At 51.7% G+C, this 14,018-nt stretch overlaps 5 protein-coding genes across 5 annotated transcripts; 1 reads left to right on the forward strand and 4 right to left on the reverse strand.

Annotated features, from left to right (window-relative positions):
• Positions 1-326: 326 nt before the first annotated feature.
• PG986_001086 (uncharacterized protein) lies at positions 327-1,044 on the reverse strand (the record flags this gene model as incomplete). The annotated part of the gene is made up of 3 exons (XM_066837308.1): positions 327-511; positions 560-917; positions 970-1,044. 3 exons carry the CDS (start codon positions 1,042-1,044, stop codon positions 327-329), a joined length of 618 nt encoding a protein of 205 aa, XP_066706201.1.
• A 1,401-nt stretch (positions 1,045-2,445) lies between these two features.
• On the reverse strand, positions 2,446-3,849 carry PG986_001087 (uncharacterized protein; the record flags this gene model as incomplete). Its single annotated transcript, XM_066837309.1, has 1 exon — positions 2,446-3,849. One exon carries the CDS (start codon positions 3,847-3,849, stop codon positions 2,446-2,448), a length of 1,404 nt encoding a protein of 467 aa, XP_066706202.1.
• Positions 3,850-7,504: 3,655 nt separating this feature from the next.
• On the reverse strand, positions 7,505-8,805 carry PG986_001088 (uncharacterized protein; the record flags this gene model as incomplete). Its single annotated transcript, XM_066837310.1, has 2 exons — positions 7,505-8,273; positions 8,438-8,805. The coding sequence occupies 2 exons, from the start codon at positions 8,803-8,805 to the stop codon at positions 7,505-7,507; spliced, it is 1,137 nt and encodes a 378-aa protein (XP_066706203.1).
• Positions 8,806-9,985: 1,180 nt separating this feature from the next.
• PG986_001089 (uncharacterized protein) lies at positions 9,986-12,442 on the forward strand (the record flags this gene model as incomplete). Its single annotated transcript, XM_066837311.1, has 9 exons — positions 9,986-10,684; positions 10,743-10,787; positions 10,851-10,908; positions 10,965-11,250; positions 11,310-11,409; positions 11,463-11,549; positions 11,627-11,824; positions 11,890-12,043; positions 12,132-12,442. 9 exons carry the CDS (start codon positions 9,986-9,988, stop codon positions 12,440-12,442), a joined length of 1,938 nt encoding a protein of 645 aa, XP_066706204.1.
• A 361-nt stretch (positions 12,443-12,803) lies between these two features.
• PG986_001090 (uncharacterized protein) lies at positions 12,804-13,724 on the reverse strand (the record flags this gene model as incomplete). The annotated part of the gene is made up of 2 exons (XM_066837312.1): positions 12,804-13,342; positions 13,424-13,724. 2 exons carry the CDS (start codon positions 13,722-13,724, stop codon positions 12,804-12,806), a joined length of 840 nt encoding a protein of 279 aa, XP_066706205.1.
• Positions 13,725-14,018: the final 294 nt, after the last annotated feature.

Consider the following 14,018-nt stretch of genomic DNA (forward strand, 5'->3'; position numbering starts at 1 on the left):
ATAGGAAATATCTCGATTTTAATATAAAATAGCCTGTGCGTTGAGGAGTGTGAGCGCTGGGGGTGCAACGGCTTATGTTCGAAACCAAAAGCCCCTTATTTTTCTTCTAGATTAAATCGTTTACAGACCCCAAGCCTAGGGCCTCGGTACTAGGGCTTTGCGAGGCAACGAGTAGCTACATCTTCGGTCTTTCCAAACCCCGCATCAATCGGGAATGCAACGCTGTTCGTTGGTAACCCAACAGCCCGACAGTGAGGTCCATGGATCTAGTAGGGTTCATGATAGTTAGTTATGCTCAGCAAATAGGGGTCGCATTCAAGTCCTCCTCACCTGAGACGATTCTCTTGCCAGTTTGAGATGATACCTGGCTCCGGGAGAACATTGTCGTTGATCACGAGCTTGGCGCCCTTCTTCAGTGACGGGATGCGATTCCGCAAGATCCTGGTGCAGTACTTGTCAGCCCAATTATGCAGGATCCATCGGAAGAAGTAGACATCCGCCCCTTGACGGGCTGTTCCGTCAAGAAGTCATGTGCCATGAATTGCACACGGTTGGAGACGTCTGCCGGAATAGCGCTCTTGGCCGATTCGACGACGGGCGGCAAATTCCTGAACGACGAATTCCATAGTAGGGAAGTGGCGGGCAAGGGCGATGGACACGAATCCTTGCGATCCACCGACCTGCTCAAGATGGTTAGCTGAAGTACGAGGGGATACGATCAGGGCCTTCCAGCTTACGTCTACCATGCGACCGCTTGCATGATCAACCGAGGGATAACTGTTGACCACATGCGAGAGTTCAAAGCCTGTTCCCTCGGTGAAAGGTCTCACGGCGTTACCGAAACGTCGAGCACGCTCGGGGTTCTCGGCAAAGATCTCGTAGACGGACTTGTTCGTCCCGTTTGCCACTGAGAAGCCCTGCGCAAAATACAACCTCGTCGTCTTCTGGCTGGTCTCAAGACGTATAGACCATCACCACGACCAGAGGACCTTGGGAAGGGTCTAGACCCAGCGAATTGCCACCTCGGGCCATCGACTGCTCCATCATGGATACTGGCAAAGGCTCAAAGGTTATGGAGAAGAGGATGTTGCTGACATTGCGTAGCCTTTCGAAAGAAGTGCGGAATAGCTCGACGGCATACTCTAGAATGCCACAATCTGCCTTGACGGTGGTTGACTGATGACATTTTTTAATCAGAACTCACCCACACTTGGTGTGAAAAAGACTTTGGTGGTACGGATTTCTGAATGTACGGGATGATGCTAGCATCGGTAACAATGGGATAGCAGTCCTGAAGGCGACTTAGTTATCTAAGCCAGATGATTCGCTATATGCTGCATTTAGCGAGACCGTCAAAGACCAGCTTGTTGTATGCATAACCGGTGCAAGTATATGCGGTTGGCTGTACTCTAATGTGCAGTTGGTTACCCCCCTGGGCCCCTGTTGCCTTGGTATCGATGCAAGGGGGCCAGAACTCATGACGTATGCCGATCCGGATGAGAGGGTATGAGATCTTGGCGGGCCAGTTTCCTCTCTCTACCAAACTGATCAACACTTGAGAGTCTATGATAGGTCCATCTGGACTCCAAATAATCTCACCGGGCAACGGGCTCGGCGCCGCTCCTATTCGGTTTGTCTAAAGTGACTGCCGGAAATTAGTGGGGGCGATCTACAGCTAGATTTCCCGCTACCGCGATGGTTAGTCGCCGTTACGGTGGCGCTTTTAGTCAACTCGTCTGGCTTGGAGATGGCCTGTAGCTAAGAGAGAAGAGCTGAGCTAATCAAGACAAAGTTCACGGCTATCTATAGAAAAGTAGCTTGGTTGATTGCTGACGAAGAAACTGTTTGAAAGGGGCCAAAGCGCGAGACAAGAAGAGAATATACCAAACCCGATAGCGAGCGCCACTCAGCACTATAACCTACCCCATTCGGTTTTTCGTAGGATTCTATTAGTGGCTTAGCTTCAGCCACAGCAAGCTGTTCATCGAAGACAATTTAGATACAGTCCCGGGGCTGCGGATTTCCGGGGAGAAAAAACTGGAAGGAAACTCGTAACCTCACTACCTAGTCATTTGGTTTCATGGCTAAGCATGTTGGATTGTAAGAAATTACGTGCAGCAGATGGGTTGCGATACATAAATGCATGTGGAGAAATATTGGGGCTCGGGGTAAGACAATATTCCAACTGGATGTTTAAAGGCTTAGAAGGATACTTGCCGAATAATTATAGCCACTTTAAATATGATTGTAAGGAATTAGATTATACAGTAATCTTTTTCTCTCTTATTCAACTGGATAATAATTTGGAGACTAAACTGAGTATTACCTTATTACTTAAACGACCAAGCCACTCCTAATCATGAAATCAGTTAACTCCAGCACTATTTCCCCGTATTATATACCCTCTGGGTCTTGCATTTCCCCTTAAAGATCGATTCCCGGTTTTTACAAACAGAAAGACCACGAGGATTCGACCTCGTAGTGAATAGATCCCTGCCAGCCGGGCTGGTAGGTGGCAGCAGAGCTATCGTACTGCTGGGCGAAGAGCTTGCAGTAGGTGCCCTTGGCGACACCGTTCTCCTTGATCATGAAGCCGTTAAAGAAGTTGCACTTGCCAGGGTTGTAGCCTAAGTAGCTCGACCACTTGGCCCAGGCGCTCGAAGCGACGTTCTTGGCGTTCTGGGCCTTGGCGTAGTTGGCGCAGAGAGAGATGTCAAAGGGACCGGGGAAGAAGTGCTGGCCGATGCAGGTGCGGGGATGGTCGTGGACGTTGCCGCACTTGGTGGGCTTGGTGCAGCCGGAGGGAGTCTCGGGCGTGGTGGTGTTTGTCTTGCTGTAGCCGTTGGAGCCGGTGATGACGACCTGAAAACCGTCGCCGCGAGTCTGGCCATTGTTGTTGGCAGCCTCGGGAGTGACACCGGATCCCCAGTACGAGCACTTGTAGTTGGTGATGGAGTTGGGCAGGGAGCAAGAGCACTGGTCGCTGTTCCACGCAGGGTCACGCTCCATGAAGATGTTGAAGCTGGTGCAGAGCTCGATCGTATCACACTTGGCGGCGCATCCAGCGACATCGTAGCTCTTCAGGGTATCAACACCGAGGTAGGTGTTGGCGTTGACAGCGGCCGTCAGGTCCTTGAAAGTGGCAGCATAGCCCTTGGGGTCCTGGGCGTTCTTGGCGATCGCGTGGAGAGCAGGGTCGGTAACGAAGCCAGCAGCAGTATCAGGCTTGGCAACGGGGCCGTAGCCATCGGGCTGAGGAGCGCAAGGGTCCTCGGGGTTGATGAAGCCACAGTAAGTGCCCTCCTCGAACGGCTTGGCGCACCCGGTGGCAGTGGTGAAGACAAAAGTGTTGGACCAGGTGCCAGTGGGAGTGCAGGTAGAGGGGACGAGGCCGGTGGTGGTGGGTGCCGGAGAGGAAGCGGCGCTGGTGGCGGGAGTGGTAGTCTGGACCACCGTAGCCGTTGTTGCTGTCGGGTAAGAACCGTAGCCAGTGGGAAGGGGCTGGCTATTCCCGTACCCACCGTTTGAAGGGCTTTGAGCAACCGGGGGGCTGGGGCACCAGAACCACCAGCAGAACGTACGGTTGTCTAGGCTACGCTCGCTCAGCCTGCGCTCGTCCAGGCTGCGCTTTTCAGCAGCGGTAGCAGAAGCGGAAGCGGCGGCGGTCACAGCGGCGGTGGCGCTGGAGGAAGCGGCAGCAGCATTGTAGACTTTTGATTGCGAGGCAACGCCGGGGACAGGGCCGGTCGGGGCCGGGGCATTTTGGATCGCGGCGAAGTCAAGAGCCTGGGGTGCCGGAGAGGCGGCGACGAGCGCCGCGGCGGCGCCGAGGACGATGGCAGAGCGCATCTTGTGTCGAGGAAAGGAGTTGATAAGAATTAGCGAATGTAAGAAAGAAGCGAGAGTGGAGGGCGAAGCCTGCTTGTCTTGGAGAGGATGAGGAGCAAAAACACTGAGCTCGGGGGAGGACAGGCGAGTTTATATACGCCTCTGTCGCGACCTCTGATGCTGCCGGTGATGCGAGCCAACCCCCAGCAGACCCTCTGCATTCGTCAGCCAGCCAGCCGTTCGTGGGGCACATTGGGCCGCAGCCTCGGTGGAAATGTCAATGTGTTGTTTAGTCGGTTGGCAGTTCGTGTTGACGATGCGGTCGCCATGACTCTGTGTCCACGATGCATCATCAACTAGGCCATGCAGTTCGAGCAGGGGACGTAACCCGAAGGAGCAACGGCGTCGAAACCGGTGCAGGGGCTAATCAGGCACATCTGCCTCCAGCGGGCCTTAGCTCGGGTAGCCCGCGCCCAGCAACCGCCCGGTATTCAAGCAGTGCAGTGCGCGGCATGGCTGCGGACCCTGTTCCGACTCACCTAATAAAACCTGCCTACAGTAGATGCAAGCCATAGCGGAATGGCTGGCCAGGTTATTGAATGCTGCCAGGAGAAAGTCGGGGTTTGACAATTGATTGAATGGCATGGTTACGTCAAGTCAAATTGTCATCTTTGCTTTTTCAGGGCTCGAGGCGTCTTACTTTCTTCTTTCCTTAGACGTCCACTCTAGCGATACGAGGATAGAGCCAAGCATTCAAACATGGGCGACGCGACGCGACGCGATGCGATCCATATTAAAACAATGCAGCAAATTTTTGCCAAAGCCATTCAAGGTGGACGACTGCCCAACAATGGATTTCTGTAGGGCATGTATGTTGGTGTCTGACAACCAAACAAAGAGACGGCATGGTACATGGTGATGCTAGCACGGCATTTTTTTCTAGATTGATCATCATCCTGGTTCACACTGATGCGATGGAGGAGATGCAGAGCTAAGTACCTTGTACCGACTTCGACTAACACTAGACGAGAATCAATCTATGCAGGAACCCGCCCGTGGGTTTTTTTTCTTTCTTCGCTCTCTCGCTCTGTCTCTCTCTCTATTTTTGTCCCTGTAGTGGCCCGACCGCTCGCTAGCTCGAGGTTAGGTCCAAAGCTTATTAGTTCGTCCACCACAGACCGAAATGGAGTCGTGCCGTAGTCAGATCAACCGCCGACGGGCGAGTTTTCTCCCAGTATGACGGCACTATGAGATCTTGCTCCGTATACTAATTCATGGCAATTCTACGGATAAATTCTGGACCCCAAAGCTCTTCCTGCTTCGGGAATGATGCGAGCCCGAGGCTCCGGAAAGTGATCGACAGTCACTAAAATAGGCTCCGAGCGTAGAAGGCAAAAAGAAATATAATTATCGCCTGCCTTGCGCCAATGAGATCGACATAGTCAGGCCGGCGTCTGGAGCTTGGCTTGCCGCTTCTTACCGCCTCACCGGACGCTACGCGTGCATGTGCTTGGTTCTTGATAGTTCTAAATTTGGCGCCAACGGCCAAGGGGAAAGGGTATATTCCTAAGAAATATCTTTTGCAAGCGTCTCTGTCGGTGCATTCGCCAGTTGGCCTATGAGGTCCATGAGCCAGAAGCGGCCACTGCTTGGTCAGGAAAGAATAGCCTCATCGCGGTGAACCCACCACGGATCTACCGAGGGACCGGCTTTGTTACCTGGCTATATCCACTATTAATCCGTGCCGCCCGGTCACTACGATCGGCATCATGCCTTTTTGGGGGCGTTGACCTCTGTTTTTGTCTCCCTGCGTGTAGTCTTTCTTGCCTCATCATTGCACCGAACCCAGACCATTCTAAGATCGCTAGACTACCATGGTCTCTTCCAATACAGGACCTAGAATCCGGCCATCTATGTTCAGAGCGACTCGTGCGCCGGGCAGCGGGAAAGAAGCGGCCCCACAGCTCGAAGAGCTTCAGGGGGTCGATCGAAACCCCAGGAGAGCCACCTGATCCTCAGCCTTCTCCTCGCCAACTCGCCATTTACAACATCATATTTTGGTATAGTCACATATGGGTCACATGGCGCAATTGCTATTCTACGCCACAGACGCCAGTACGTGAGCAAGCTCCAGGCCGGGCTAGATCGTATCCATCGACGTTTCGTTGCAAAGTCCATGTTCTATTCATGGGGGTCATCAGAAAGGAGTAACAGATCAAATTATACTTATATGGAAATATGAGAAATCTTTGTTCTACTAAAAGAATGAGTTTCACTTAAAGTGTCGAGTAAAACGTATCTTCCGGATAAAAATTTACCATTTTCTTCTAAAGGCGCCCAAAAGACGGGAAAGGGAGAAAAAAAGAAAGAAACGAAAAAAGTATTGGAGCATTTTCCGGTCTCCACATACCATACATATAGCCCATCCATCAGAGGTCAAGTTATTGTCCATGCCTGACAGGCATGCTGAATTTACGAAGCGAAGCTGGGGCTGGTTCACTCCCATAACGGGAAATACCCCCCCCCAATCTAACCACTACAGTACACAAGGAAAACGCCTCTCGCTGAACATAGATTCGCAGCAGTTAGAAAAGTCTATTGGCTTGATTTTATCTGAAATTATCAAACGGCGTTGTATATTTGTAATTAGCTAGCTGAGTGTACTAGACGTGATATGTTAACCCTCGAAAAAGCTACGCAAATTCTCTATGTGAAAATAATTTCGTAAAGTACTTTTGCTGGGCAGACAACCTGTGCCCGGTCCCTCTCTTGTTCCGTTAGCCGCACGAACGAATCATGGCATTGGGATATATCGATTGTCCCGCGCTCTAGAGCGTTTGGTGTGTCATGCTCAAGAATAGCCGGGCAGAGGCAGTACACTATCCTTCTTGGGGTATCATTGTCGTTTGGGAGGACAAGCAAGCCCTTCAGACGGTACGAATCCTCGACGGAACTCTTCTCCGGAAACCACAGCTCATATTTGTTGTGAGAAAGAGATATTTGCAATTTCAGCCGGAGCAGCTGGCTGAATACATCTGTCAGTTCCGAGACCCGCCATGGACTCTCGCCCTCAACCATTGTGCCGATGTTGGGCGGAGCAAACCTAAGAGGGGCTCGACTTTCTCCAAACGCCAGGAATGGTGCAATCCTGTCAAAGAATCTTTCCGAGTAAATCCTGGCTGCGCAATCAAGCGCTCGCGGCAAGCCACTTTCGGGGTCGCCCAACATCCTGGTGACTGCCTCGCAATACAGTATGCGAAAAGCCCCTCTGCTACCTTTATCGTGAGAAAGACAGACATTAGCGAGCTCAAGAAACCGATAATCCATGCATCAACTTACAACGCAAGCTTACGGCTTCTAGAAAGGTGTTCGCAAAACCCTTGTTTGAGCCTGAGGCTAGGCTCTGGGTTATTTCAAAGTGCAGGTCTTGTAGCGCCTCTGGACTACCTGTAGAAATAAAAAGTTAGCAAGTCAAGCATGTTTGCAATAGTAGTGTATGCCGAATATACTTGCATCTGACAGAGAGTTCTGTATGGATGGAGTGTGCCAAGACTAAATTAAGCTCGGCATTGAAATGAGACATGAGTAACAATTCGTCACTCGCGATTTGATCTCCCATGTTTTGGCCAGGATAGAAACTCCAGTCAACAGCGCAAACACCCAGCATGGCTCGCAATCATCTTTCAGTCTCCCGTTGTGACGGTGGCTCGGAACTCGGCTTCTGGGGATATGCAAAGCGCGATGATAAGTTCATCTGCTCTGTGAGATATTTCACCACAGGCACCTCGGCGAGAAGGAACTTTTCTCTTATCAGGGACTTCGAAATATTGAACCATTGAAGTGAAATCTTCTTGAAATGAGATTGTATCTCATTAGAGTCCGGAGCCCATTGTATATCTGCCGTAGCGTATTGACGTTCGAATGAGATAAGTGATCCTCCGAAACTAGTATGGGCGTTAGGTAGTGGTGAGATAGCATGTATCTGAGACCAACCGGCCCTTGGCGGTTGCAGTGGCACATCGTGCTCGACATCTTCACCAGAGATCTGCGGTTCCTGGAAACCAGGCCTAGATTTCGTCGGTCCTTGGCCACCAGGAGAGGAATTCGGCCGTTCTTCTGTATGAGGGGTGAAAGTCGAGGCGTTTCGAGAATCGGGATGGGCAACCAAGCGTTGTTCAGGATGAGATTCAAAAGTAAAGCGTCCGTCGATATTGTCATCCAAATTCGAAGGGGCACCCAGATCGGGGGCCAAAAATTCCTCAGAACTCTGCATCATCTCATGTTCTCTTTCTAAGTTCCCATGGGTTTGGCACTGGTCACACAAGTGGTCGTCGGGGGCCACGGTGACATCGTCCGCTCCATAGTAGCACACTACGTGCTGCCAGAACGAGCAATCCGGGTTCGTGCATAGGATCGTGCCACCCAGAACATGACTAAAGCCGCATCTGCATTTGATAGGTTCATCGTTTTCGGGAATCTCCATTTGTTGGTCATTCCCCTCCAGACCCGGCTCTTGGGTTCGTGCCAAAAGTCGTCTATGCAAAAAGGGCTGGATTAGTGACAAGAGGGCATTTGGTGCCAGACGGTCTTTGGGGATAATGGTACTCACTCACTGTTATCGCGTACATCTTGATTAACGCGATTCCAGATATCAGGAAACTCACCTTCCAGGCGCGGTAGAGTCTTGTCCCAAGCGCCTTGCATGTACAGAGCGTCGGGCTCATGATCGCCATCATCGGGGCCAAAGTTTGTCCATAGCCACTGCATTTTTCTGCGTATCTGAGCAGCCGAGTAGGCAGGAAAGATTGTGGTTAGATGGTCGCAAGCTCGAGATATGCCTATCTTCCTGTGTTTCGGAGAAGACTTTTCGCAACTGTTGTCTTCATAAGGCCACCATTGTCGAATTCTGCCCACCGAGACATTGAGAGAAAAGAGCAGACGTTGGATGTCGTCGGGGCTCCATGCTGCAACCACCATGGTGGCTGTGGCGCGCGTGTTACACCTAAAAATGGCTGGGAGGTGCTTGCTAGGTAGTACAGTGACAACCTTGGATGAAGCGGGAGGGGACGGAGCGTGAGCAAACCGATTGCCGTAGACGCTACCAACTGATTTGATGGACAGCCTTCAGTTCAATGTAACTTCGGATGAGATCAATCGATGAACAGGTGAAGGAGGGGCATCGACAAGTGCATGAAGCAAACAGCCGGTTCTTTCGTTGCTGTTGCTGCCTGTAGGTATGCGATTTATCTCTGATGTTGAGATCGATAGGTGTCCAGATTGAGGGCCGCAAGGCCGGGCCGTTCAAAGTTGGATCGACCACGAACGCGGAGGGTGTCTTGGATGCGCCACGAAGATGCAGGGCACCGTGTAGGTTTCGTCTGTTTGCTGAGAAAAATATAGGTATTGGCCTACATAAGGTAGGATTGACCCATGGCACCGCACCTGCAGATAGACTTACTGCAAAGGCAGGCAGGCAGGCAGGGAGACGCGTCCTGTTTGTTTGTTTGTTTGGTGGCAAGAGAAAGAGAACGGAGAGAAAGAGCCAGCTGATGCCAACCAACCCGGTTCCTATCCCATTGGCAGGTTCATGAATGCAATGTAAGTAGGCATCAACACCTTACCAAAGTGAACACGGATTGATACATGAATGAACCAAATTGATAGATTTTCCTGGTTGGTGAAGTCTGCCTAGGCAATTCCCCTTATCAACATCTAGTGAGTGCTCCGCCGATCTGCCGAATGTGTATGTGCGTGTTTGGGTAGCAAGTGATGGAAGGTGCGAAATATGACCAGTCGTTCTAATTGGACGGCTTTCAGTCACACACTAATTTTCTGTTGCACCAGGCAATGATTCCATCTGATGCAGGTGCGCTTCAAGCATTCAATTGTTCTGGGTTCCAGCCGATGCCTCAGGTGTACCTATCTGTATGTACCTACCTACCTATATGTATGCCTCGCCGAGAGAGACCCTTGTTAGTGGCATCAATCTGTTTGCTTCACGCACGTCTGCCTGTCGCGCCCACCATCGCCGACACACAACTCTCTTGTCAGCAGCTTCTTGGGTTGAACTTGAACTTGAATTTCGAGTCGGCGACGCATACGCCCCGTCGCCAGGAACTTCATTCAAAGTAACACCCACCAGCCCCAACAATACAGCATGGCCATGGGCTCCAATGGTAACACCAACGTCGATGGCTACGTGCCTAAGCGCTGGAGAGCTGCGCTTGACTTTGGAACCACCACAACCAGCATTGTCTTTTGCCTTCCATCCGACTCCATTCCGGTCTTGCGAAAAGGGAAGATAGTGCATGTTAACAAATGGCCTTGTGAGACACCAGAAGAAGGCGCGAGTCGACTGAAAGCCACCAGCGAGATCCCCTCCGTCATACGCTACGACCTGACTGATGGCTCTGTCAAGATTGGCTGGGATGCCCTCACCACTATCAAGAGCCCCCTGTGGAGAAGAAACCCTGGCGTCATCATCGAACGCTTCAAGTTGCTCCTGGACACCAGCGAGAGCACAGCTGGTCTCCGAGGCGAGGTCCGACAGCGCATGGAGGCCTTGCAGACTCCCAAGGGAGAAGTCGATATAATTGCCGACTACCTACACCATGTCTTCGCCCATTCGCTTGATTTCATGCGCACCAACTATATGTTGGATGAGCGTGATGACATTGAGCTGATCCTGACGCTGCCTAATGCTTGGTCTCCCATGGCTGTGCGAAAAATGTACGGCGCCGTCGACATAGCCTCGCAATCATCAGGGTTGCCTATCGGGCAAATTCGACGAACCGTATCAGAAACAGAAGCTGGCATGGCGTATGTGCGGGAGACAAGCCGGGATGTCGAATTTGAGGTCGGTTACGATCAGTGTTCCTCCTTTACCTCCACACTGTTACTTACTTGTTGGGCAGACAGACGATTGCGTCCTCATGGGTGATATTGGTGGTGGTACTACGGTAAGTAATACTAACAATCCTGTCCATTTGAAGCGCCCTTGAGAGGTAACTGACGATATTTAGGATACCGTCCCATACCGCCTAGGAGCCTCCAGACTTTTTGAACTGGCACCTAGCACAGGTAAACCGTGACCCCCTCTTCAACTTCAATTTCCATATTGACTTGAAGATACATAGGAATCTCATGTGGTTCAACGAATCTCGATCAAGGATTCAAAACCCAATTGACAAAGGATGTCAAGCGCAGCATGCGGCCCGGCCTTAAGCTACACGACAACCCTTCACTGCAGAACAAGATTGATCTGGCTACGTTTGAGTTTGGCAAAGATCACAAGAAGAACATCAAGAAAGGTCAAGTGATTGACCTTTGGGTGCCGTTCAAGTTTCGAGAGGCTCGAAGTGTAGATCTGGCCAAATTTGCAGAGGATGACGACTGTGATCTTGGGTACTATTGTATCAATGAGTAAGTGATATGATGAGATCCTATCCAAGTGTGTGTATACTAGCTAACATCGGACCCAGACATGAGATCAGATCGGTATTCAATGCAGCTTGCAATCAGGTTTGGGCTCTCCTCAAAGAGCAGTTAGACCAAGTCATTCAACTGGGCCACAAGGTCAAGGTAGGCATCAAGTTGGGGTTTGGTAGTCTCGTTGTGCCACTAACAATACACAGATGATAGTGCTCGTCGGTGGATTCTCCGAGTCACTTTACCTACGCGAGGTTATTATCTACGAGTGTAGATCTTATGGCGTCGACGTCGTATTTCCCCCAAATGGTAGGAAGACCTGACGAATTTATCTCCATGGAAGAATCTAAGTTAACTTGACAACAGTCAGTGGGCAGTCGTAGAAGGGGCAATGATATGGGCCAACAAGGAGCAGTACCAAGCGGACAGAATCAGCCGCTACAGTGTTGGTATCAAGAGACACATGGCATACGAACCGCGGAAGAGATACCACAAAGGTATAAAGCCAGATGTCGACGAGTGGGGACGCAATTATGTTAAGAATTGCTTGGAGTGGGTGATCAAGAAGGTACGTTTTAGCGAAAGCGGACCACTCCAGGGACTTCGCTCATCACGTTTGCTTACATTCACCAGGGCTCCTTGATACCTGCCAATGGCCTCACCAAGACGTACGATCTCCACATATCCGTTGAGGAAGACAACTCAAGAACCATCCTATGCCAGGCTATCTACATCTCGGAGACGGCTTGTGAAGACAACTATCGCGATAGTGATCCAGTGAATGCAGGTACGTACACGTGCCGCGCCCCTGAGTCGGGCCACTTACTGTTGGCCTTTCCATGCCAATCTCCAAACAAAACTAACCAAAGATCCAGATGCCGAGTTACTGGAAACAGCCGAGTTCTCAATCGAGCTGGAGCCAATACGACATCTGATGAGACTCACAAAACTGACCAACGTCAAAAGACGCAAGACGAACAACGGAAAACGAACAGCTGATCGCCTCTACATGATAAATTTCCGACTCAAAATCACTATCAATGACTTGGCCTTGTCTTACAGAATCGAGTGTACAGACTCCCAACAGAAGGCAAAAACGGGCACTCTACCTTTGTCATACATCTTTGAACCGGGCACTGTTCTTAGAAACAGCACTGGAGACGTGCTAGGAGCAGATGGAAGATGAGGAGGATGCTCAGGTTGCAGTAGTCAATGCATCTGGTCAGCATGGACAATGATTGGTGGCTGCTGCTCTTGCTGGTTTGGCCAGCCACGTCCAATGGTAGAGCCAGACACCTCCAAAGGGGTCCATAGTGGATGATTTAAACCTCTGAGATTTGAGATGAGGTTACCATGTTCTGGTACAATTGTTGCTTTGTAGATATAGCTGAAAGGGAGACTAGCGATGAACAATCCGTGGTGCTTAACTGCTCTGACAACTTTGGTGCCGTGTAAGAAGTGGAATATCCCGTGCCTGACCATCCCATACCTACCCGAGACCATGCTGCCGGCAATTTTCTTTTCCCATACCTTTCGCTGTCCCCACATCAATGCATCACAGTCAAGGTATGCACGTAGCGAAGCTTGCCCCCTTCAACGCGGAACTCGTGGCTGTCGGGATCCGCGCCGGCAAAGTCGAAGAAGACGTCGACGGCGCCCGTGACCTCGTCGACGACGTAGCGGCGGTTGGTCTGCCGGACGCCCGAGGGCACGCCGACGTCGCAGCGGGGCTGGACGTAGGAGCCGCCCTCGAGCCGGGCGCAGGGGCTGCCCCAGGGCACCTTGATCGACTTGTCGTTGAAGAGGTCGAGGTAGGCGTCGGCGGCGGCCTGGATGACGTCGCGCGCGTCACGCTGCGCCTCGGGGATCTCGCCCCAGCTCTCCTGGGAGGCGTACCGCAGCGTCGCGGGCGCGTTGAAGAGCCAGTCGCCCGTGCTCGTCACGATGGTCTCGATCTTGCTGATGGTGGGGGCGGTGCTGTTGGGGGAGAGGCGGATTTGCGTCGCGACGACGTGGGGGGTTCTGGGCATCGGCGATGACTGCGGGGGTTGGTTGGGGGTTAGCTGTGTGTGTTGTCTTCCCATTCCTGTAGGGGAGAAAGGGCGACTGAATTCAGGGAGGAGTGGGCAGATCGGGGAGACAAGAAGTAAGTGGAAGCAGCGCATACTCAGCTCCGTGTAGGTGGCGCACTGTGTGGTGTCGTGGGTGCTGCGGTTGTGGTCGATCTTGAAGGACTGCGAGAGCAGGCCGCTGGCCAGGGTCGCCGTCTTGAAGTTCTGCGTGTAGACGGTGTTGGCGTCGACGCCCTTGAGCGTTTCGAGCTGCCCGGCTGCTTGAGCGGCGACGTACGAGTCCGAGATGGATACCAGAGTAGCGCGATCACAAGCGGTGGCGGCGCCCACAGCAGCGGGTCTTGCTGCGACGGCGCCTGCGAGCGCCGAGATGGCGGCGAAGAGTTGACGCTTCATGGCCAAGTTGTTTCGAATGACGAGTGTGTAGTTAGTGGAGGGTAGGAGGCAGCAGTACTTCCAGTATACGTTAATGTAAGAGGACGATAAATGGAGAGAGCGAGGAGCCTGGCCGGGTATTAAAGGTCAACAATGAAATGATATGCCGCAGTTCCGTGACATTATAAGATCCCTTCATTATTGCTCTCCAATGCGGAGGCAATATAACCGGTATTGATACTATATTAAGTCCCGGCAGTAGTAAAAGCTCCACGTTCACGACACGATTGGCGGCTAATATGGAACATGTCTCGA

The sequence above is a fragment of the Apiospora aurea genome (assembly GCF_038362705.1).
Source record: "Apiospora aurea strain CBS 24483 chromosome Unknown utg000001l_segment0_segment0, whole genome shotgun sequence".
NCBI lineage: Eukaryota > Fungi > Ascomycota > Sordariomycetes > Amphisphaeriales > Apiosporaceae > Apiospora > Apiospora aurea.